Source organism: Megalobrama amblycephala, linkage group LG21 (genome assembly GCF_018812025.1).
Source record: "Megalobrama amblycephala isolate DHTTF-2021 linkage group LG21, ASM1881202v1, whole genome shotgun sequence".
Lineage (NCBI taxonomy): Eukaryota > Metazoa > Chordata > Actinopteri > Cypriniformes > Xenocyprididae > Megalobrama > Megalobrama amblycephala.
This window is the reverse complement of record NC_063064.1, coordinates 13,630,338-13,653,069: the sequence shown is the minus strand read 5'-3', so window position 1 is coordinate 13,653,069 and position 22,732 is coordinate 13,630,338. Positions and strand designations below refer to the sequence as shown.

At 36.6% G+C, this 22,732-nt stretch overlaps 2 protein-coding genes across 2 annotated transcripts in view; both read right to left on the bottom strand.

The window, feature by feature from the left end:
* The window catches only part of magi1b (membrane associated guanylate kinase, WW and PDZ domain containing 1b), a 1,153,738-nt gene that overhangs the window by 909,462 nt on the left and 221,544 nt on the right, over positions 1-22,732 (bottom strand).
* Positions 790-22,175, bottom strand: abcb11b (ATP-binding cassette, sub-family B (MDR/TAP), member 11b). The gene is given in 31 exon segments (XM_048172258.1): positions 790-1,332; positions 1,428-1,493; positions 1,495-1,575; positions 1,914-2,120; positions 2,220-2,417; positions 4,463-4,619; positions 4,710-4,951; positions 5,036-5,239; positions 5,326-5,487; positions 7,820-7,924; positions 8,012-8,080; positions 8,082-8,180; positions 8,258-8,387; positions 9,374-9,455; positions 10,816-11,017; positions 11,097-11,267; positions 12,170-12,373; positions 12,456-12,581; positions 12,688-12,798; positions 13,591-13,704; positions 13,826-14,000; positions 14,108-14,232; positions 16,943-17,114; positions 17,220-17,353; positions 17,537-17,624; positions 18,035-18,279; positions 21,433-21,487; positions 21,578-21,598; positions 21,699-21,717; positions 21,802-21,890; positions 21,992-22,175. Coding segments are annotated over 30 exon segments (4,041 nt in total). The 5' UTR covers positions 21,878-21,890; positions 21,992-22,175; the 3' UTR covers positions 790-1,131.

Sequence of the window (22,732 nt, the reverse complement as noted above, 5' to 3'; positions counted from 1 at the left end):
TTAAGGTTGAACCACTGTAGTCACATGAACTGTTTTAAATACGTCTTTAGTAGCTTTCTGGGCATTGAAAGTGTTAATTGTTTTGCTGGCAATGCAGGCCTCACTGAGCCATCCGATTTCATCAAAAATATCTTAATTTGTGTTCCGAAAATGAACGAAGGTCTTATGGGTGTGAAACGACATGAGGCTGAGTAATTAATGACAGAATTTTCATTTTTGGGTGAACTAACCCTTTAAAGGCACACCATGTAGTTTTTCGCCGCAAGAGGTAGCCTATTCAAAACAAATGCGTAGCATGAAGACGCTGAGATTGAGCGCAGGTTCATGGAAGATGTCGTCTTCACCTCACAGCCGGAAGAAAAGAATCGGGATGGGACTCTATTTTTTTATTTAAAATACAGCAGAAATTATATTCATGGATGATATTATTGACGTTTCTGTAGTATGAAGCAGAGCAGGGCCGAGTGTTAATATTAATAATAATTATAAATATTACTTATTAATAATAACTATTAATAATAATAATAAAATTATTTTATTATTAAAATTAATAATAAAAATAATATTATGATGTTGTGTAGTCACAGACAGTTTTACTCACTGAGAGATTTATTCGTGAGGAAATAATTACCTAATAATTTGATTGGAGTCTAACACACATGATGTACAGTTAGTCTGAGCCGTGCATTAATTTGAACGGTGACATTATCTCAGATCAGATGTTTTAAACAAGGTACAAAGAATGGACCCCTGAATGATTAGTCACTACATTCACAGTTCAGACTGCTATTTTGTTTAATCGATAAAAGTTTTATTTGATAGTACATAAATACATTCATTTTACAATGCATACAGCAACAAACAGTTCTTGTTTTCAAAATTTTGTGTTATTAGATTAACTAAGGTTTTTTTCTTGACATGTATATGTGATGTAAGCTAATACAATTATATTAATTGTATTACTGAAATTAATTTTTTACACAATATTTACTTAATTCAGTACAAATATTTCTGTGCCAACAAGGTGTGTTAATCAGCCAAATATCAGCTGATTTATTATTATATTCATCTATCTGTCACTAGAAGGATGTATGAAATCCTGTCCAGTTCTCTTATGTGCTGATTGAGAGATTAGCTGATTGGAGCTCCAGTTGTGACGAGTTTGTAGTACGCCCCCTTCAGGCCCATGAGATAGTCGTGTGCGCCCTTCTCAATTACATATCCCCTAGACATCACAGCTATGATGTCAGAGTTCTGGATAGTAGACAGACGGTGAGCAATGACGATACAAGTTCTGCCTTCTCTCGCTTTATCCAAAGCCTCCTGTACAGTCTGGCAAACACAGACGAACAAACATAGACTGTATGAGTTCTCACACAACTAACAAACAACAAACAATGAAAATCCCCTCTTGTTTTCTGGCTCACCTTCTCACTTTCTGTGTCCAGTGCTGAGGTGGCCTCATCCAGTAGAAGTATTTTGGGATCTCGTATGAATCGCTCTGGCTATAGCAATGCGTTGCTTTTGACCCCGGGAAAGCTGGGAACCTTGGGAACCAACATTAGTGTCGTATTTCTGCATCATGGGAGGAATAAACAATCAATTAATATGTTTGTCACACTCACAAGAAACAAGATTTTTAATGGGATTTTTATCTCAGTATTACTTTAAATGTTTCTATTTTATTTGTATTATTATTTTTTATGTAAAGCACTTTTGGTCAACTTCTGTTGTTTTTAAATGTCCTTTATAAATAAATGACTTCATAAATGAATCATTTTTTGATCTAAAGATGTGACCAGCTTAGAGTGGAAACTCAGAGCTGTCGTTTTGTAATTAAAGTAGATTCCGACACGAAGCGAACACAGCATTAATTCTAAATTCTTGTAATCCGAAGGTTTCCCAGTTAACACCTCAGGAAGTGACATGACAAAGTCATGCAGCTGGGCCTTCTTGGCTGCGGAGATGACATCATCCATGCTGAGCTCTCGTTGATTGTCTCCATAGCGGATGTTCTCTGCAATACTGCAGTCAAACAAAATTGGCTCCTGAGACACAATCCCAATCTTAGAACGCAGGAAAGCAACGTTGACCTTAGTAGATTCACGGCCGTCAATGAGCTAATCGATAAAGAACAATGATTAGATCACAAACTCAATGTTTCAAAAAAGAATTTAAAGTAAAAAGATCATTGTGAAAGACCTTAAGAGTTTTCTTACCACACGTCCATTGTTAGGATCATAGAACCTCTCCAATAGTTGAACACTAGTGCTCTTGCCACAGCCGCTGCTGCCCACAAAAGCCAAAGTCTGTCCTGGCCTAACACTCACATTCAGACCATTCAGAACCTGAATATCTGGCCGGGACGGGTATGTGAACTTGCAGTCTATAAACTCAATATCCCCTTTAAAATTATCCTAAAGGAAAGAAAAAGAGAAAGCGTTATGTGACGGTCAAATTGTGCCTGTGTAGGGCAGGTGGTTCTTATATTGCTGTGCCAAGAAATAATGCAGGACTAAAATATAATGTTAAAAATATTTTGTTTATATCTCCTACATTTCTATATACGAGAGTCTATATTCTAAATATGACAAATACATTTCAGTCCTAATAACAGATGATGTGATAAATGTACTGTATTTTCCAGAATATTTTATCATCACAATCAAGTCAAGTCACCTTTATTTATATAGCGCTTTTTACAATGCAGATTGTGTCAAAGCAGCTTTACAGTGATAACTGCTATATAATTTTGGCTGCACAGCAGCTCTTAAAGAAAATGGTGTCATTTACAGCTTAATTAAATTCAGTATTGATTCATTCCATTGTAAGAATCAATAATTATTAAAGGCTCTTTATGTAAGAATGGCAGCTAGTGGCTGTTGTTTGCCCCGCCCCCTCCTCCTCAGACTCGACGCTTTCGCGGGTTGCCAGTTTGAAGACACGCAACAGGAGCGAGCTCAATTGACCCTTCGCAAAGACCCGCCCCCCTTAGTTACTGTTGCTTTGTCCGACAAGCTATGGCGCTGTCATGCCACACAGAGTGAAAAATATGTTGCGGAGCAAAGAGGACACTGACAACACATCGACAGACAAGACAGAGCAGGTTACTTATGATATTAAACAAAGTTCGAGCTTTCAAACTGTGTATTTTTTTTAAGAAATTCGAACAATAAAAACCATTTTGTGGCTCTTTAATATATCGTGTCAGATTGCTGTAGCGCCTCAGCTCAAGCGGCTCGTGAATAGCATCAAATAAACATGAATGAACATGAGAAGGAATGTTGTTTCAAATGCTGAAAGACGTCAGTACACACCATTTTTCAAGTTCAAGTCCACTGATGTTAATCTTCCAACTCAAAATGGCGGATTCGCAAAGATAGCAAATTCACCGTTATGATTGGTTAGATCACTTGTCAATCAAATTCACGGCGAAGGGTCAATTCGCTGCATGTGTTTTCATCGACTGGTAACCCGGGATGGCGAAATACTATTGGGTAAATTGGCAACATGAGGTCTTGCACAGACCAAAACAAAACAGAAATTCCGACATGGAACGCAAATTTCAAAGTAAAATAACTGGCTGTAGCAATGGTTTTCAGAGAAACAAGTATGTGAACTCAGCATGTTTAATAAATATCTGCAAACATATACAAACAATCACTCAAATGACTCAGAGGTATATCCGCCCATAAATTTAAGTTAAGACATATGTTGGCTTTGTATTGTTTCGTACTGATCAACTGATTTTCCACATTTTTTTTTTTTTACAATATTCCCTGAGTTATTCCATTGGACTACATAACAGTACATTGGAACATGGAAAAAGTATTTTTTCTTTTGTTTTTGCGGCGGATTTATCTGCGTATATAAATATTTATTTCCCTCCTCTTGTTCATTTTTCCTCAAAATAACATAAATAATTAATTATGTTTTTCTAATTCGCTCAGTGATAGTAAATATTGTTCAATGCAATAAGCCAATTATTAATTAAATTACTAGATAATGATTGGTCTGTTCATTCATACAGAAATCATTTATCTTGTGGGTTTCAGTTCTCTCACATTCAACACAGTTACCTTGTTAGGCAAGATAAGGTACATCAAGTTTATTCGAATAGCACATTTTCCACAATACCTGTAATTCAGTTTTGCTTTAAATTTGTTTAGGCGTAGTTTTTATAATAGATGTTGTTTATATGCCACTATAATTTATCTTTGTTATATACTTAAATGTTGTCCTGTTAAATTTGAAGAATTTGTTGTGGAGTGAGAGGAACTAAAGTACATTTTTATGGTGATTAGAATGTACTAATTATTTATAAATGTAATAATAAAATGCCACTTATACACAATGTGACTTATCTGTGTTTTTTTTTATCTCAGCAATGCTATTTTGACCCTGTGCAATTTTTTTCTGGATAATACTCTCCATAAATAATTGGTAATGATAATTGAATTACCCATTTCTCTCCTTCATTGCTGTAGACGCTGATTTTGGGAATGCGGTCGAGTAGCTCAAAGAATCGTGCGGCAGAGATCTTGGCTTTGGCGTAGTCTGGAGTGTAGGAGGACGCTCGGCCGAGAGCTGTACCGCTGGTTACAATAGCTGAAATCACCCTGTATTGATAGAACCTCGCCAAATTATGAACATTTACTCCATCTGCACTATGTAAACCAACAATACACTTTGTGCCATTGTTGTCTCACCTGAAAACCATACTAAAATGTAGCCCCTCTTGATAGACCAGGTATCCACCGAATCGATAGGAGGCGGAGTTTGCCATGAAGACCACACACTGGGAAAACCCATAGCAGGCACCGTAAACATTAGCCTTCTTCAGTGCGGCATGGTACGGGGCCTCCAGCTGTGCGTCGAACATTTCCACAAAATTACGCTCTTTTCCTAGGCCGGCAATGGTGCGGATGTTATTTAGAGCTTCTCCAGATATCTGCACTCAGAAATGGACACAGAGACATTTAAAAATCTGATGGGTAGGTGATTTTACCTATACTCCAGTCTAGCGTGAGCTCACCCGTCCTGCTGCCTCCATGGCCTCTTTGTCCTGCTTGGCGAATCCAGTTAGCATCTTAGCCTGAAACCCTCCAGAGAGAGCCAAGAAGGGCAGGAAACACAGGATGACCATAGTGAGCTTCCAGCTGAAGTAGAAGGAGATGATAATGGCCACACCAATGTTGGTCAGAGAATTCACAATCATGCCGATCTGAGAACCTGTGGCCTGGAGTGAGAGGGTTTTTTTTTTTTTGTAATTAAGCATTATTTTGATTGAGGTAGTGAAAAAAGGATCAGCAAAAGTTTTCTTACTCCCTGGACTTGTGAGGCATCAGTGGCCAGTCTTGTGGTCAAAGCACCTGGGCTGTTTTTGTGGTCATCAAACCAGCCGATCTCCTGCCCCAACATTGCGTGAAAACCCAGACGCCTCAGTCTACGTGTCAGCAGTTCCCCAGATTTAGAGAATGCATAGCCCTGAAACAAAGAAAGAAGTAGCTATAATAAATACTATCTAGTTTTTTCAAAGCAAAAGAAGACCCAAGGCACTATACAAATACGTGATCGCAGCAAATGCAGCTAATTTCACACCTCACTTCATTCCTAAATGTGTCGGAATGTAATTAGTAATGCAAAATTAGTTGCACTGTTAGTGTTGTCAAAAGGGCAATTAGCGAGCATACTATATCCCTGATAGCAACATAGTGATGGCCCAGATCCGGCCCATATCTGGTCCGCGTGTAATCCACATCTACCAGATGTGGGCCGGATCTGGGCCACACTATGTTGTTGTCTAGGTAGAATGTATTCTTCTTCTACAGTTAGTTTTTTTCCTTTTAGGTCAGCAGCTGTCATGGCAGAGCAATAGTTTGAAGAGAATCTTGCAAAATAAAATGCTGACGCATTTACACATGGCTACCTGAATAATATAGCTATAACTATGTGAATAATAACACATATTTTAGTGTTGCTATAATTATTCAAAATATTTTTTTATTTAAAATACAGCAGAAATAAAATAATGTAAATAAAACTAAAAATAGAAATATATAAAAAACTTAAACGAGAATTTAGAAATGTTGCCTTGGCAACAAACTGGACACTGCGGACACTGCACTGTATGTTGTTGGACACGATTTGGCCATCTGAGACAAATTTTGGGTCTTTTAATGCCAATTAATAACGATCGTAATGAAATTTTACTTTCAATGAAATTCTGCCAGAGTCAGAAGTTTTGAGGCAGAGTCCTATAGTGTGGCTTCTCCTACCACGACCATCAAATCCAAAAACTAATAGGAGCACACAACCTGATGACAGTATTAGTGTGACAACAATAAAACACCAAATTGTCTTTTTTTTTTCAAGACAAGCCATGATAAAAATTAATGCTAGATTGTTTTGGTTTCCTAGCCACCATTTCAATCCCACATGTAATGTAGTTCACTGAACTTGTTCTAGACGAGTCTTCTTCCGTGCATCTGTTTTGACTGTCCAAGTATTGACTGTCGTATAGTCATTAAAGACTGTATGACATCCTACAGTGTGACATGGCTTACAGCGGGGATAATGTACATACAGTCTAACAAGCAACAATTGTAAAAGACTATTATAAATCGTGCAGTGTGCACCCGGCTTTAGTCATTAAAATATGGTAATTATTAATCAAGGTTAAATTACATAGCCAAATATCACATTAGACTACTGAAGCTAAAATGGTCCTTTTCCCTTTGTCTTCAGTTAGCCTTCAGTTAGCATGCTAAACAGCTTAGCCTATTAGCTAAGCATAGCATTAACTCATTAAGAAGAGCTCTTATAATCAGCTAGATTTTGTGCAACTTTTTTAGTTTTTATCAGGCATTGAGGAAGGAGAACAGGATTCTGTGAAGGGACAGGCTTGTGCATGACACTGGCTGCGTCCGAAAACTTGGGTAGCCTACTTGCTGCCTCGCTGCCCTATCAGGCAATGACTTTGCAGGCAGCATTTGCTCCTGTACAGTAACCCGGACAGCAACATAGTGACGGCCCATATCTGGTCCACATGTAATCCACATGTACCAGATGTGGGTTGGATCTGGGCCACACTATGTTGCTGTCTGGGAAGTGAATATTGAATTACTACAATAGTCATTTCTTGCTAGAAATGACATCAAAAGTGGAAAAAGTTGGTCAAATACATACATTACACACCAACTGACCACCAACCGCAACTTTCAGATGCCATCTTTATTTTTTAGCTTCACTGTCACGGAATGGAACGGACAGATTTGGGGATATCAAAGGCAATGAAGGATACATCTATGCTGCCTTCAAAAATCAATCAGATGAAGGTATCTCAGGGGACAGGAAGTGAAGCTAACTTTGGATTCAGGTGTGCATCGATGCCTTCCTACCTTGGAACAAGTTTGGGTATTGGAGTAATGCACGTGACGAAAGGTTGGGGCGTACCGAAAAGGTAGGGGCGTGGAGAAAGGTCTTTATCATTGGTCGTGAAAGCTGTCTGTCAGGGTGTGGGGTTGGGTTAGAATTTAGTTTCTGTTCTGTTTCACCTTTGGGCACGCTTCCTTCCTGCACGCCCATTACTCCAACCTGCAGCTATCCCTGTTTTCCTTGGAATGCATCCTCCGAAGGCGGCATTTGTAAGCTTTTGGACGCAGCCACTGGTTTACTGGCCCAGGCATTTGAAAATAACTCTATCGCCCCCTTGAGGTTTGTTATCATCACATTAACGCTATAATGCATAGAATTTTTGGTCTACCTGTAATAGTTTACAATATATATTATAATGAAAAGGCTTAATATAAAGACAAACCTGTAACATTTGTGTGCAAAATGAAACCAAACCAACAACTACAAAGAACAGACAGATGCCATTAATTTCCCTCCGTTGTTCTACAGGATCAGGCATCGAGAATGTCTACAGGTAAAAAGAGAGAGATTAAATTAAAGCCATGCTTAACAGAAAACACATGCAGTAGAGGAGAACAGAAGGCAGAAACCTCACCGCCAGGATCTGGCTGAAGAGGAGAGAGTAGACTGGGTTCACCCCTCCATTCACAGCTGCTCCGAAAGCTTCCAAAGAGCATGTAGGGCCATTCAGGAGCGTTATATTTCAGAATACGAGCCACTGGAGCTGGTTCCACCACCTCTGAATCATCATCAGGAAGGCTGCTCTATGTTCACATACAGTATGCACATAAATAAGATGTTTGCGAGATATGTCAGACCCATGGTGTTGGAGAGCTCTAACCTTTCCCTTGATCCCCTGAGGAACGCAGGTTTCAGAGTATGAGCGAGGTCCTAGCTCTCCAGCGAAGGCCACAGAGGCTTCGGGTACAACATTCGACAGTTGTGATCGAGATCTTTGGCGAATAGAAGCCCTGCAGATATAGTAAAAGTGTAAGACTTGATTTTTCTGCCAAGACAAAAGCTGAGATAAAACACCCTGCAATAAAACTCATCTGAAGAAAAGATCTCAACAAAATGCAATCGGACAACCCGCCAAGTAATTAAAAAACAAAGACATGCAAAAATGTATTGTCCCCATTTTAATTCATAGAAAATAATAACTACATTTCCATCCAAAGTTGCGAATTTAACTTATGCGCAAAATTGGAATACTGCATTAAAAATTTGCGAATAAAGCACCGCTTCCATTTCATGTGTTCAAGAGAACAAAATCATCACTTTTTAGGAAATTGGTGCAAAATATCTGTAATAACAATGGAAGTTGCTGCAATCGGGGAAGCTACTGTAACTTTTTTTCTACATCATAAATCTCAGAGTACACAGATTAAACGCTGTCATGTTAACTTGCGTTCAGATGCCTGGTGTTTGGGAATACAATCGTGTAAGACATTTCTGGGAGGTCACTATACCAAATCATTTTGATGACAGATTTTGGCATTTTTAGAATGATCAAATCAGCTTTTAAGATGCTGTGCAGTGAAATTGGTCAGCTGGTTAGTCCAGTTACCCAAACACATCCACTGTTGAGGATGTCACATGAGTCACATGAGTTTTGTGTTTGCACATCAAGTGATTTATTCAGTAAATTTGTTTCCATCATAGTTTATGCGCATGTCTTCTTATTGGATACAAACATTATCCACCTTAATTGAGTGCATGCATTTTTTTATGTACATTTTTTGAATATATGCACATCTTAGCATTTTCATCCAGCATTTTTTAATGCAATACCTTCTTAAAATGAGCATAAGAATAGGTGGATGAAAATATAGCTAATCAACTGAGCATTAGTTGAGTGTATTGTAGGCTTCATGTATGAAACACTAACTATGGTTTGAACAAAGCTTGAGCATTCTTTATAGAAAGCTTAAGCAATAAAGTATTTCACAATTTTTACCTCAAGCTAGCACGATAACTTCCTGCCCTGCTGAGACTCTTTCTCTCTGCATCAGGATCAATACTTTCAGCTACCTCCATCTCTGAGAAGAGTGAGAGACAGAAAGATTAGAATGACATTCACTTCGAATCATTTTTGTTAATTGAAATAAAGCTAAAATGAAATAAAATATAAATACTGGATGAAAAACTTTTAACGAAAAATTCAACGAAAATTAAAAATGTTGCCTTGTCAGCTAACTGAAATAAAAAGTACTAAAATTACTAAAACATGAAACTGAAAATGATTAATTCTGAAAATGAAAAATAATTCAAAATATTAATATATGTAATATAAATAATATTCAGATAACACTGATGTAAAGGTTCATATAAATGAATAAAAAGCTATTATGAGGTACACTCAAACAAAATTAATTGTTGGATTTACAAGTGGTTCCACGCAACAATATTGAGTAATTTGCACAAAAAATTATTTAGTTGAATGAACAAAAGAATTCAAGTAAAGCTGACAAAATTTCTTTGAGTAAATACAAATCATTTGAACGTCACTGTTACATAATATTTATATGTGCAGTTTACTTAATAATGTTATGTTGATTTTTTGAATAATCATTTAAATAAAAAGGATACAACATATCAGAATGCAGCCCCTCACCCTAAAATGCACTCAAAAAAAATGACTAATTGAACAAACTCAATAGAATTGAGAGCAGGAATTTCATCCTATAAACATGCATATATGAGTGCGCACAGCCTAAACACAGGCGACACTCTTCTGCATGATGGTAACCACAAAATTCAAAAACATTACAGAAACTACTCTAAATGTCCAACATAACTGAACATTAAACACTAACATAAACTAACAACATCTTTCCCTTTACTGAAAAACACATAAAATAACACTTTAATCCCTAAATTTACTCTCCTAATGCAGTCCCTTGCAAAGCATGCTGGGAACTACGGATCCACTGCACAGTTAGTTATGTCAACAATAATGTGTGCGTTTCACACAACAATGTTAAGTTGACTGAACAAACACTTACTAAGTAAAGCTGACAATACTCAATTTTAGTAGAAACAATGCAGTTAAATTACGTTCATGTAGTTACATGAGTTTTTTAAGTAATGTGAACAAGGGTGGTTTGAGTGAAACTAACAACAGTGAAAGTTCTTTTTTTTTGAGTGTATTAAAAGATTATTTTACTCCAAAAGATTTGAGAGACAAAATTATGAGACACTGACAACAAGTCAAGTAAAAATTGACTGTTCTTCAGGACGGCGGCAATGGGGTTGAAATTATTTGAACTTTGAGTACCATGTCACAATACAGGGTGCTCAGCTCCACAGAGTTCAATGCATCGGAGAACATTGACACGAGTCATGTGAAAGGATCTTAATACAGAGTACAAACAGTAGGAGAGAGAGTGTGTGTGTTACCCTGTTGGGCTTTTTGATTGAGGGCTTTGTCTCCCTGGCTCTGAAGAGTGACCAAGGTGAAGTAGACACCCTTTCTATCCAGCAGCTCGTCATGTTTTCCTCGTTCCACGGCACGGCCATGCTCGAATCCCACGATCACATCTGCATTCTTTATTGTGGATAAACGGTGAGCGATGGAGATGGTGGTGCGACCCAATCGTACCTTCAACGGAGGATTGATGGTTGTTAAACTCTTCAGTTATTTCGATGTAATATATTTGAATTACTTTTTAGCTGCTAACCTTGTCCAAAGCCTCCTGTACGATAGCCTCACTCTCATTGTCCAGAGCTGATGTAGCCATGTCCAGCAGGAGGATTCTGGGATTCCTCACAAGTGCCCGGGCTATTGCGATTCTCTGTTTCTGTCCGCCACTCATCTGGCCACCACCCTCACCTACCAAAGTGTCAAATTTCTAAAAAGATAAGATAAAAAATTTAAGAAATATATTTATTATATACATATATATTTTGAACTACTGTTCAGAAGTTTGGGGTCAGTAAGATTTTTCATGTTTTTGAAAGAAGTCTCTTATGCTAAGCAATACTGCATTTATTTGCTCAAAAAACAATAATGTTGTGAAACATTTTTGCAATTTAAAATAACTGTTTTATATTTTTATTAATATATTAAAATGTAATTTATTCCTGTGATCAAAGCTGAATTTTCAGCATCATTACTCCAGTCTTCAGTGTCACATGATCCTTCAGAAATCATTCTAATATGCTGATTCGGTGATAATAATAAGAATAATTTCTTGTTGGTATCAATGTTAAAAACAGTTGCTTAAAAAATTTGTGAAAAACATAATTTTTACGGATTCTTTGATGAATAAAAACTTTAAAAAAACAGCATTTATTGGAAATAAGATTTTTTTTGGTAACATTATAAATGTCTTTTTGTCACTTTTGATCAATTTAATGCATCTTTCCTAAATAAAAGTATTAATTTCTTAAAAAAAAAAAAAAAAAAAAAATCTTACTGACCCCAAACTCTAGAAGGGTAATATAAAATGGGATTTAAAGGAGGGATTTAAATCTAATTTAAACCAAAACAATAAACAGAAACATTCAGGATTTTGAAATATTTGAAACAAAAAGATTAATATAATATAATATAATATAATATAATATAATATAATATATAATATAATATGTAGCTGGGATAGGCTCTAGCCTTCTCGTGAAGAGCTTTATGGAGAATAGATGAATGGCTAATAATATAATATAGAGAGACTAAGATGGACGTTAATTGATGATGATCATGATGATGTCTATGTATGTTGGACATATTTGTTGGTGATAGATGGTCTCCTGCCTGTGGTAAATCCATGATGAAGTTGTAGGCATTGGCCTCTTTAGCTGCTGAGATGATGTCATCATTCGAGACTCCAGGACGCCCATATCGAATGTTCTCAGCAATGGTGGTCGCAAATAGAACCGGCTCCTGCTCCACAATTCCAATCAGAGAACGCAGCCACTGGATGTTCAGACCCCTGATGTCATGACCATCCAATGTAACCTGAAGTGAAAGAAAATTTACAAGGATTTCTGAACGACGTTCACCAAAAATATTGCAGCATGTATAAGTGATGATCCTTTACCATCCCTTCTTTGGGGTCATAGAATCGTTGAATGAGCTGAATCGCGGTGCTCTTCCCAGCACCACTGGGACCCACAAATGCTGTTGTCTCTCCTGACTTAACCTGCAGATTAAGCTGATCGAGGATCTGTGGGAAGGAGGTGAGTAGAGTTCATCTAAAGTAGGAACACAGCCATCTGGACCAGATGGTTGAAGAGAAGCAGTGACTGTACTGGTGTGAATTTCAACTTTACCTTCACTTCAGGTCGAGATGGGTAATGAAAAGTTACATTATGATACTCCAGATCTCCTTTCACTTTGTCTAACTTATATCCAGCCTCAGAGAGACAATCGATCTGTGGTTCCTGAAAATAAGACAATATTCCTGTCACTCCATCACTCTGGAAGGTGTCAGACTCTGATAGATGTCAGACATGCAATAATACAGCTGTTTTCTTGCTTCTGCATTGAGCTTGCTGGGCTTTTTCATTCTGTGCATTTTTTCTAGACTTACTAAAATCCAGCACAGGAGGACTTTAACACTCATTTGCCATCTATGTAAAATCATATTTTCGGTACTCATGGGACTGACATTTGCCTGATGTTTGTATTTTTATCTTTCTGTATGCAGATGGTCCAAAGTATGATTTTTTAAATTACTAAAATTATTAAATTAAATTTCATTAACCAAATATTACCAGCATAACAGTAAGAGTGGGTTCAAATTTTCAAAAAATTAATAAATAATTGTTTTAATTAAAAATAATATTAAAAAACAAATTTCTTATTCATTTTACATCACTTTACTCAAAAATGCATAAGTTTTATTTAGATGTTGAATCTCAAGTTTTCATTATTTCGATCTGTTTTTGTATTTTTTATATTTTTATTCATCTTCAATTTATATTTATTTTAGTTTTAGCAATTTTGGTACTTCAACTTATTTAATTTCAATTAGCAAATTAGTTCTAATTTTCATTTTAAGATTCATTTTAAGTTTAAATAAAAAAATTCATTTATATTTTATTTTATTTCAATCAATCAAAAATTTGTAATAGTGTAAAAGTTTTTTTTTAGTTAACAATAACACTAGATTTGAGACCGATATTAGTCTTTTCATGTGATTTTTGTGATGTCTGTTGCCATGGGGTTCTTACACGCTCTATGGTCTCAAAGATAATAGTGGCGGCCCCTCTTCCTGCAGCAAAAGCCTCCAGACAAGGAGACGCCTGGCCCAAATTCAACGCAGCAATAAGCACTCCAAAAAATACCTGCAAAACAAAACATGTGATATCCAAACAATATCTCCATTCTGCCTTTTCTGCCACATCTGTAATGTGTTCAATAACAAAATGAACCTTGATGTGCTAGTATGAGATCATGTGTGTGTACCTGTAGTAATGTCCCTGGACTGTACTCTTGTGTGTCCACTACTAAGCTGGATCCATACCAGAACGCTAATGCGTAACACAGGAAGATGATGAACCACATGTACCCTGTGAAAAACCCCATGATCAGACCTTTCCTGATGCCCCATCGCTGGGCAGAGACCAGATTACGGTCATACCTGCAGAAAATACAATGTGTAATGAGTGTTAAATTATGGCATCAGATCAACACATTTCTGATTACAGTGTGTTGGAGTCATTATGTGTAAAGATGATGGAGAGTTACCTGTCCACCTCTTTTTTCTCGCCACCAAATGCTGCCACAGTACGTACAGAAGACAAAACCTCATCTGCCACAGCACCTGCTTTAGCGTATGCCTGCAGCTCCATTCCCGTCAGTTTTGCCACAAACTAGACAAGCACAAGCAATCAAAACAAATGTAATATATTGTAATTAACTTTATACAACAGTTTGTTACAATCCTTGAATGTGACTGGATGAGTGGAGTTCCAAGATATACCATTTGTCTGTTTTTGCTCCTAACAGACTAGATTAAAGTCACCATGAAATCAAAATTGACTATTCTTAATTTTGTTGGAGTATTGCAGTGTTCATATATAATTATAAATAATGTATCCATGAACATCAAGTTTTTTTAAATTCACGTGCCCTCATAATCTTTAATTAAAATAACTTTGCCTCCCACACAACGAGCTCTCTTCTCCGAGGATGCATTTACTGGCGTGAGGGCGGGATTGATTTTAAGTGAAGACAGCCCTACTGTGAGCTACGAGGATGTTAATCCATGATATTTGCTTCTGCTGAAACTGTCAGGCCGTATTATTTCAGCTTATTTTTAAAATAATCATGTTTAAAAGTGTAAATAGTGAAAAACTACATTACCCATGATGCTGTATTCATATATATACATATATATACAGTACAGTCCAAAAGTTTGGAACCACTAAGATTTTTAATGTTTTTAAAAGAAGTTTCGTCTGCTCACCAAGGCTACATTTATTTAATTAAAAATACAGTAAAAAACAGTAATATTGTGAAATATTATTACATTTTAAAATAACTGTTTTCTATTTGAATATATTTCACAAAGTAATTTATTCCTGTGATGGCAAAGCTGAATGTTCAGCATCATGTGACACTGAAGACTGGAGTAATGATGCTGAAAATTCAGCTTTGCATCACAGGAATAAATTACTTTGTCAAATATATTTAAATAGTACACAGTTCTTTTAAATTGTAATAATATTTCACAATATTACTGTTTTTTACTGTATTTTTAATTAAATAAATGTAGCCTTGGTGAGCAGACGAAACTTCTATATATATATATATATATATATATATATATATATATATATATATATATGAATATTTTGCAATAAACTTAAAATATATTGTTTTTATAGACATAATCAAAATTTGTAAATGAGTAGTTTTATATTTCTCCATCATTTTTAATTTGATTATTAAGTTTGTAGTGTTGTAGTGTTGTGAGTCACCTCGGTTCATGGCTTATAACTCTTTAACAAGGACTAATTTAAAATCCCTATTGGAAAAATTAAATATTCAATATTCGCATTTTTGATATGGGTGTGTGTAATTGTTGTAGAGTATAATGCTGAAATCACATCAACTTATGTTTATTTATTAGTTATGTGTATTTTATTCATCAATTGGAAAAACCCCATTATAAAAAACTGTAGGAAAATCTCGAGGGAACCGGGGTGAATTATTCTTCCGGGTTTCGGCGTCATCCTTTCCGTTTCATGACGACTTTAATGTTGGGGATTTAAAGCCAGTAGGTGGCAGAAGTCTGCGCTGGCTGAGATAGATTTATTGTTTTTATTTCAAGTTTCACAAAGAATGAAATGCAATGAGCTGAATGAACGCAGTTCACACAGAATGCTTTTTTTGCTTTTAAAAACATGAGATTCAATGCAGTGTAGTGTAATGAAAAACATGGGTCTAAAAAACGTGGCACAATGGTCAAAGATGACAGTCTAGGGCATGTTGATAATGAAAAACTATTCAAAAGCAGCAATGGAATGCATCTGTCAATCTGCAGGTTTAAACAACCAGTCTTTGGTTAAAAGAGCTGATGAGTTATAAATCTATTCATTGAAATCCTCTTTGCCCAGTTTACAGTGATACAAAGTTTTAGGTAGCTAAATGTAAACAAATAGCTGTTTGTAAAGAAGTAGCGGTTGTTTTGTTTTGTTTTGTTTTTTTGCATACCATGAATGAAAATCCTGCAGTTGCCCCTGCATATAGTTTTCATTATCTTTTTTGTTATCGTTCTTGGTGTGAACAGGCCTTAGTTCACCCAAAAATAAAAATTCTGACATTAATTTCTCACCCTCATGTCGTTCCAAACCCGTAAGACTTTCGTTCATTTTGGAACACAAATGAAGATCTTTTTGATGAAATCTGAGAGCTTTCTGTCCTTCCATAGACAGCTACGCAACTGAGACTTATGCTTCAAAAAGTTCATTAGAGATCATAAAACTAATCCATGTGAACTGAGTTGTTTAGTCCAAATGCACAATTGCTTTATATGATGAACAGATTGAAATAGGCTTTTATTCTCATATAAACATTCATCAACTCACACATCAGTTGTGGTAAACGGAAGCTCAAGCATGTTCGCTTGACATGTGCGAGAACCACTAAGGTTCATTCTCATGTGTTAGCATGTTTGAGCTTTGGCAAGAGGTTTGTTCTTGTGCGTCAAGGTTGGTTGAGCTTCTGTTTATGTTCGCTGATCAATGTTTATATGCGAATAATAGCCTAATTGAAATCATCATATAAAGCGATTGAGTATGGATTAGTTTTACAATCTCTTTATGAACTTTTGGAAGCATCAAATAGTCAGTTGCATTGCCGTCTATCGAGGGACAAAAATCTCTCAGATTTCATCAAAAAGATCTTCATTTGCTTTTTGAAGATGATTGAAAGTCTTGTGGGTTTGGAACGACATGGGGGAGTATCAAGACAGAACTTTCATTTTTGAGTAAACTAATCCTTTAACTGTTGTGTTTATAATGTGTGATCTTAAGTGTGAAAAAAAAAAAAAAGTCCTGATGAATTTTCTTTTCTCACCAGAGCCATGAGACCTGCTCCGATCCCAATCAGAGGAGACACTGAGATGATGACCAGCGTTAGTTTCCAGCCCCTTGCAAAACCCATGAGGAAGCCCACCACAAATGTGGTGAAGCGCTGGATGAAGATCCCCACCTGATCAGCAATGGCATCGTTTATCTTGTTGATGTCACTAGGATCACATGGACGCACACATGAGATGACACACACAAACAATATTAGATAACTCTTGTTTATTTAGCATTTGTGCTCTGGAAAGTGTATGAATGTGTCTTACTCAGACATGCGTGTGTTGAGCTCTCCCACAGAGGTGCAGTCAAACCAACCAATCTCCATCCTCATGACCTTCCTGAAATACATCCTCCTGATAATCTGAATCTGTCGTGCTGCTGCAGTGATCCACAGAGAGATCTGAGAAATACGAAAACAGAGAGAAACCCCTTTAAATGATACTATTCTAGGTCATACTATACTAAGGTCAAGCAAAATTATGCACTTTATTAAAGGGTTTTTTTTTTGGTTTTTTTTGCAAATTTTGTATTTCACATTTACAAAACAAGAAAGAACCAGCAATAATTTGTTTAAAAGTCTCACTTGGAGATATCCAAGAATGAAGACCCCTGCTCCAATGCCTACATAATAGTAGGCGAAATTGGTCATTTCATATTCAATGTCCAATAGCCTGAAGCAGAAGAACATAACATCATTAAATACATTTTTGAAAAATTGAGAAAAAAAATTAGGAAATGTATTTTAACAGTAGAAAGTAAAAATTAATTATGCATATTTTAAAAAAAAAAATTGTATTGCTTATTAAACAATAAAATACTTAAAAATGCTAGACAAATACATTCGAATTGGATTAAATGTGTTTTTCTAATATTGAGCAGAATTTCATATTTCATATCTAATATTGAATTTAAATGATTTATTTTGGCTTTAATAAAATGACCAATGTAATAATATAAATTGCACAATATAAATGAGTCTTTATATCCCACATTAAAATAAATAGCTGAATTTCCATTTTAGAAAGTGAATCCCTCACAAGGGAAAAAAATAACTATGTGAAAACCCCTGCTTTATTCTCACCCGCATGATCTGGTCATGTTCAGTGCCAGGTTTTCTTCTTGTGTCAGGTTTCTCCACTGTATAGTGTTGTTCACACATGCTTTCTCCGGGTCACTAAGCTCATTGAGCTCGATGTCATACTCTATGAAGGTGTCCGTCAGCATCCCAAACACGAGCAGCATCAGCGGCTGCGCTGAACCGTGAACAATCGCACACAAGCTCCCAATAATCATCATGCAGATCTCCCGACAGCTGGCATAGCGAAACTGCAAGGAAAATCAATTGCCTATACGTTTACATGTGCACCAATAATGCGATTATTTCCAATAATCGATGTTTACAACTTCTTCACTCCCGTATATACATGCAATTTTCATTTTTCTGATTATGTTAAGAAGTGTGGTTATTTTTTACCGCCATTATTCGCATACCCCACAGCACAAATGATGAAGTCATATATATAGTAGGTACGTTACTGGTCACTGTTTTAAAGGGTTAGTTCACCCAAAAATGAAAATTTTGTCATTTATCACTTACCTTCAAGCCGTTCCACACCCTTCGTTAATCTTCAGAACACAAATTAAGATATTTTAGTTGAAATCCGATGGCTCCGTGAGGCCTGCATAGGAAGCAATGACATTTCCTCTCTCAAGATCCATAAAGGTACATGAAAATCATTCCATGTGAGTACAGTGGTTCAATATTAATATTATAAAGCGACAAGAAAATTTTTGGTGCGGCAAAAAAAAAAAAAACGACTTATTTAGTGATGGCCGATTTTCAATTCAGGAAGCTTCGGAGCATAATGAATCAGCGTGTCGAATCATGATTCGGATCGCGTGTGAAACAGCCAAACTGCTGAAATCATGTGACTTTGGTGCTCCGAACAGCTGATTCGACACACTGATTCATAATGCTCCGATGCTTCCTGAAGCAGTGTTTTGAATTCGGCCATCACTATATAAGTTCTTATTTAGTTTTTTTTGGCGCACCAAAAATATTCTCGTCACTTTATAATATTAATATTGAACCACTGTATTCACATGAACTGATTTAGATGTGTTTTTAGTACCTTTATGGATCTTGAGAGAGGAAATGTCATTGCTCCCTATGCAGGCCTTACAGTCACAGAGCCATCGGATTTCAACTAAAATATCTTAATTTGTGTTCCGAAGATTTACGAAGGTCTTACGGGTGTGGAACGGCATGAGGGTGAGTAATAAATTACAGAATTTAAATTTTTGGGTGAACTAACCCTTTAACCTACTTTAATCAAATGCAAAACACATTTATGAGTATGGCCGTTGGCGCAATGCTGCTGTAACTGGTGTTTGTCTACGCTGCCGTCGAGTTCTTTGCACCTTCTCTGGATGAAGAAGGAAGTGGAGATAGCGCACAATGCGCAGCGCGTTGTGTTGACAGAATTTAGCGATTCTGAGTAGAGGGGAAACTTGAGAGTAATGTCACGGGCTTCATTCATAAAGTTGTGAGAATAACACACGGCATCAGTCACGGTGTACGTCCGAGCGCATACGCACTTTGCTCAGGGTGGTAGGCCTATTAAAGGGTGAGTCATTAATTACTCACTTTCATGTGTTCCACATCCATAAGACCTTCGTTCATCTTCGGAACACTACGGAGCCCCGGACATGACAAGCAGGAAAAAAATAGTAGGCTCAATCGTGCGCACGATTTAATTTTTTTTCTTGCGTGTCATGTGCGGGGCTCTGTAGAACACAAATTAAATCCGAGAGTGTTTTTTTTATACCCCATAGACAGCAATTTATCCACTTTCAAGGTCTAGAAAGGTACTAAAGACATTGTTAATATAGTCCATGTGACTGCCGTGGTTCAACCTTAATTTTATGAAGCGATGAGAATACTTTTTGTGGGCAAAAACAAAACAAAAATAATGACTTTATTCAACAATTTCTTCTCTTCTGTGTCATTCTCCTACGCTGTTTATTTCCAGCACTTCCAGGTTCTACGTCAGAACGGCGACTCAGTATTGGCTGACACTGTTCACGTGAGCAGCACAATGCATGCGTGAGATGCTGGCGCAGGAGGCGGCCAATACTAGGTTGACGTTCTGACGTAGAACCTGGAAGTGCGGAATGTAAACAGAGAATGACACAGAAGAGAAGAAATTAGTGAATAAAGTCGACAAAAAGTATTCTCGTCGCTTCATAATATTATGACTATTTTAACGATGTCTTTAGTACCTTTCTGGACCTTGAAAGTGGTGGTAAAATTGCTGTCTACGGAGTAGTTATACAACTCTCGGATTTCATCAAAAATATCATAATTTGTGTTCTAAAGATGAACGAAGGTCTTACGGGTGTGGAACAACATGAGGGTGAATAATTAATGACAGAATTTTCATTTTTGGGTGAACTAACCCTTTAATGCTATGTGTTTCCATGCCTGTTTATTGAGCTAAAAATTGTAGTCCACCACTTACTGCCATTATGGTTACTACCATTATGAGCTTAAAGGTGCTAAAGAGGATCTTTTCGTCGACTGAGAAACCAAAGTGAGTTTTTGAAATGAGCGCGTGCGTAAGAACAACCCCCCTCCTTCACATTTCAAGGGAACGCCTCCCAAAACTCGTGCACGAGTATTGGTGTTTACCACTGGCATTCGCTGTGTCGTGTTAATGGATTCATTATGTCGGACTCACCGCAGGTAACTCGTAATCTGCAGTTGTTACTCCTGTCTCCTGACAAAAACATTGCATTCGGCGCCTGTGGAGTGTGGAAAGTTACTGGAGCGCGCAACCCCGCACGTCTCGCACAAGGACCGTCATAGCAGGGATTGACAAGCCAGAGGGCCAATCGTTTACGCGATCATCGTTGATGTTTTTAAGGCCCTACCTCGTGCACAGATGATGTATATTAATATTATTCCTTTCAGTGCACCTAATAAATAGTCTTTTATCAGTTAGTAAAGACAGTTTCAAGTAATATTGCAAAAATGTTTAAAACAAAACATCCTCTTTAGCACCTTTAATCAAAGCTTGATCTCAGTATTTTGTTTACATGAGATCAAATTTAATCGCAATATTGCCAAAATCCCATTATAATCACATTATGTAATATGTAGTAGTAGTGTAAACACTTTTGTTCTTGTATTTAGCACAGAATGGACTAAAACGAGCCTACTGCATAACAGAACAGAACAGCTAATTGAACTAAATTGTATCTGATGGATTAACTTTTCAAACCACAAAATCTTGATTTTAAAATACTGTTGGCCTTACAGTTTAATATGTCACATTATAAACTGTAAATTATGCAACAGATGTCCATCCATGTAACATATTACATTTTTTGACCCAAACATGATCATCACAAAACATATTACCCCTAACATCAAAATTCCTCTCATTGTAATAATAGGCTATATCTCAGAAGTATTACCAGCTGAAAGAAGCCAACGCGGATAGCCGATTCTTCTTTCTTGCTATTTTTGGACCTGTGAATGAAATAGTTTGTGGTGTTCAAAATAAATATGAGAAAACAAGCTTCCATTATTAAGTAAAAGGAGAAAAAGAAGATAACCTACTTTTTATCCTTTCCCATTGTCCTGTATTAACACAAGTTTAGTTTAGAAACATTAAAAAGAAGGAATGATGCTTTATTTTAAATAAATGTAATATGGATGCATTAAAAAAAGCAAAACTTACATGTAATCACCATTTGTCTCTGTAACAGAATCAATATGTTTATTCATGTCTGAATGGATTGTGTTATAAATTTGAGAACAGTTTTAACTTTTAAAGCGTTTACCTTCATCTGAAAATTCGTAACCATCATTTTCCTGTCCAAACCTCTTGATGCTGCGCAGCCTTACTGTTCCTGGCATTGTTTTGTCTGTTCTTGTTTTAATGCCATTAAGAAAACAGATGCTTCAGGATAATTGCATCACAGAGGAACATAATGTATCATTTCAGATTTCAACCCAATACTGAAAACTTACCTGGCTGATCTTTTTCTGAGATTTTTAGTTTTACAGTAAAAATGCTCCTAAAATCCAGTCATATTCTTAGCAAGTGTCTGGATAAACACTTGCTGTCTTTTCAGCTCCGGGAATGTGCGGGAGTGAATCTCTCGATTGTTGCCAAAAGTGTTTATAGTTAAATGTCTTGGTAGGTTTGGCTCAGGTGAGGTAACTGTCCGGCCGGTTTGTTCTGTCAGGGAGGGTGAATGACCTCCGTATACAAACACTGCCATTTGATAATTGTCCCGAAAAATCAATACAGCTATTCAGGCACATGTGCTCACAAGATATGAGGATTATTATGATAGTATATTGACATTTATACTCGAAATCTCATTAAGAATAAGATTAAATTGTTACAATAGTTCAGATAGTGTCATCTGTTTATTTCTGGAACATCCTATAGGAAACCGTTTGTCATTTTATGCGAAATAAGCCACGATTGACTGACTGTACTCAAATATTTTACAAGCCTGAGATTAGGGTGATGTCTAAAGATTCAGATGCATTTAGGAGAACTGTTTCTCGGAAGAACTAAATCAAGGTAAAAGCTTGCAAGGTCATTCACCTCAGCATGTTTCCGTCCTGCCGGCACAGGACACGGGTCACCCATCATGCACTGCAGAATCAACATGTTTGGAATGAACATTATCTTGATCAAATCATCTACAATATTTTCAGTAAAACATAGCATTGTGATGTAGCAATAAAAAAATCAAA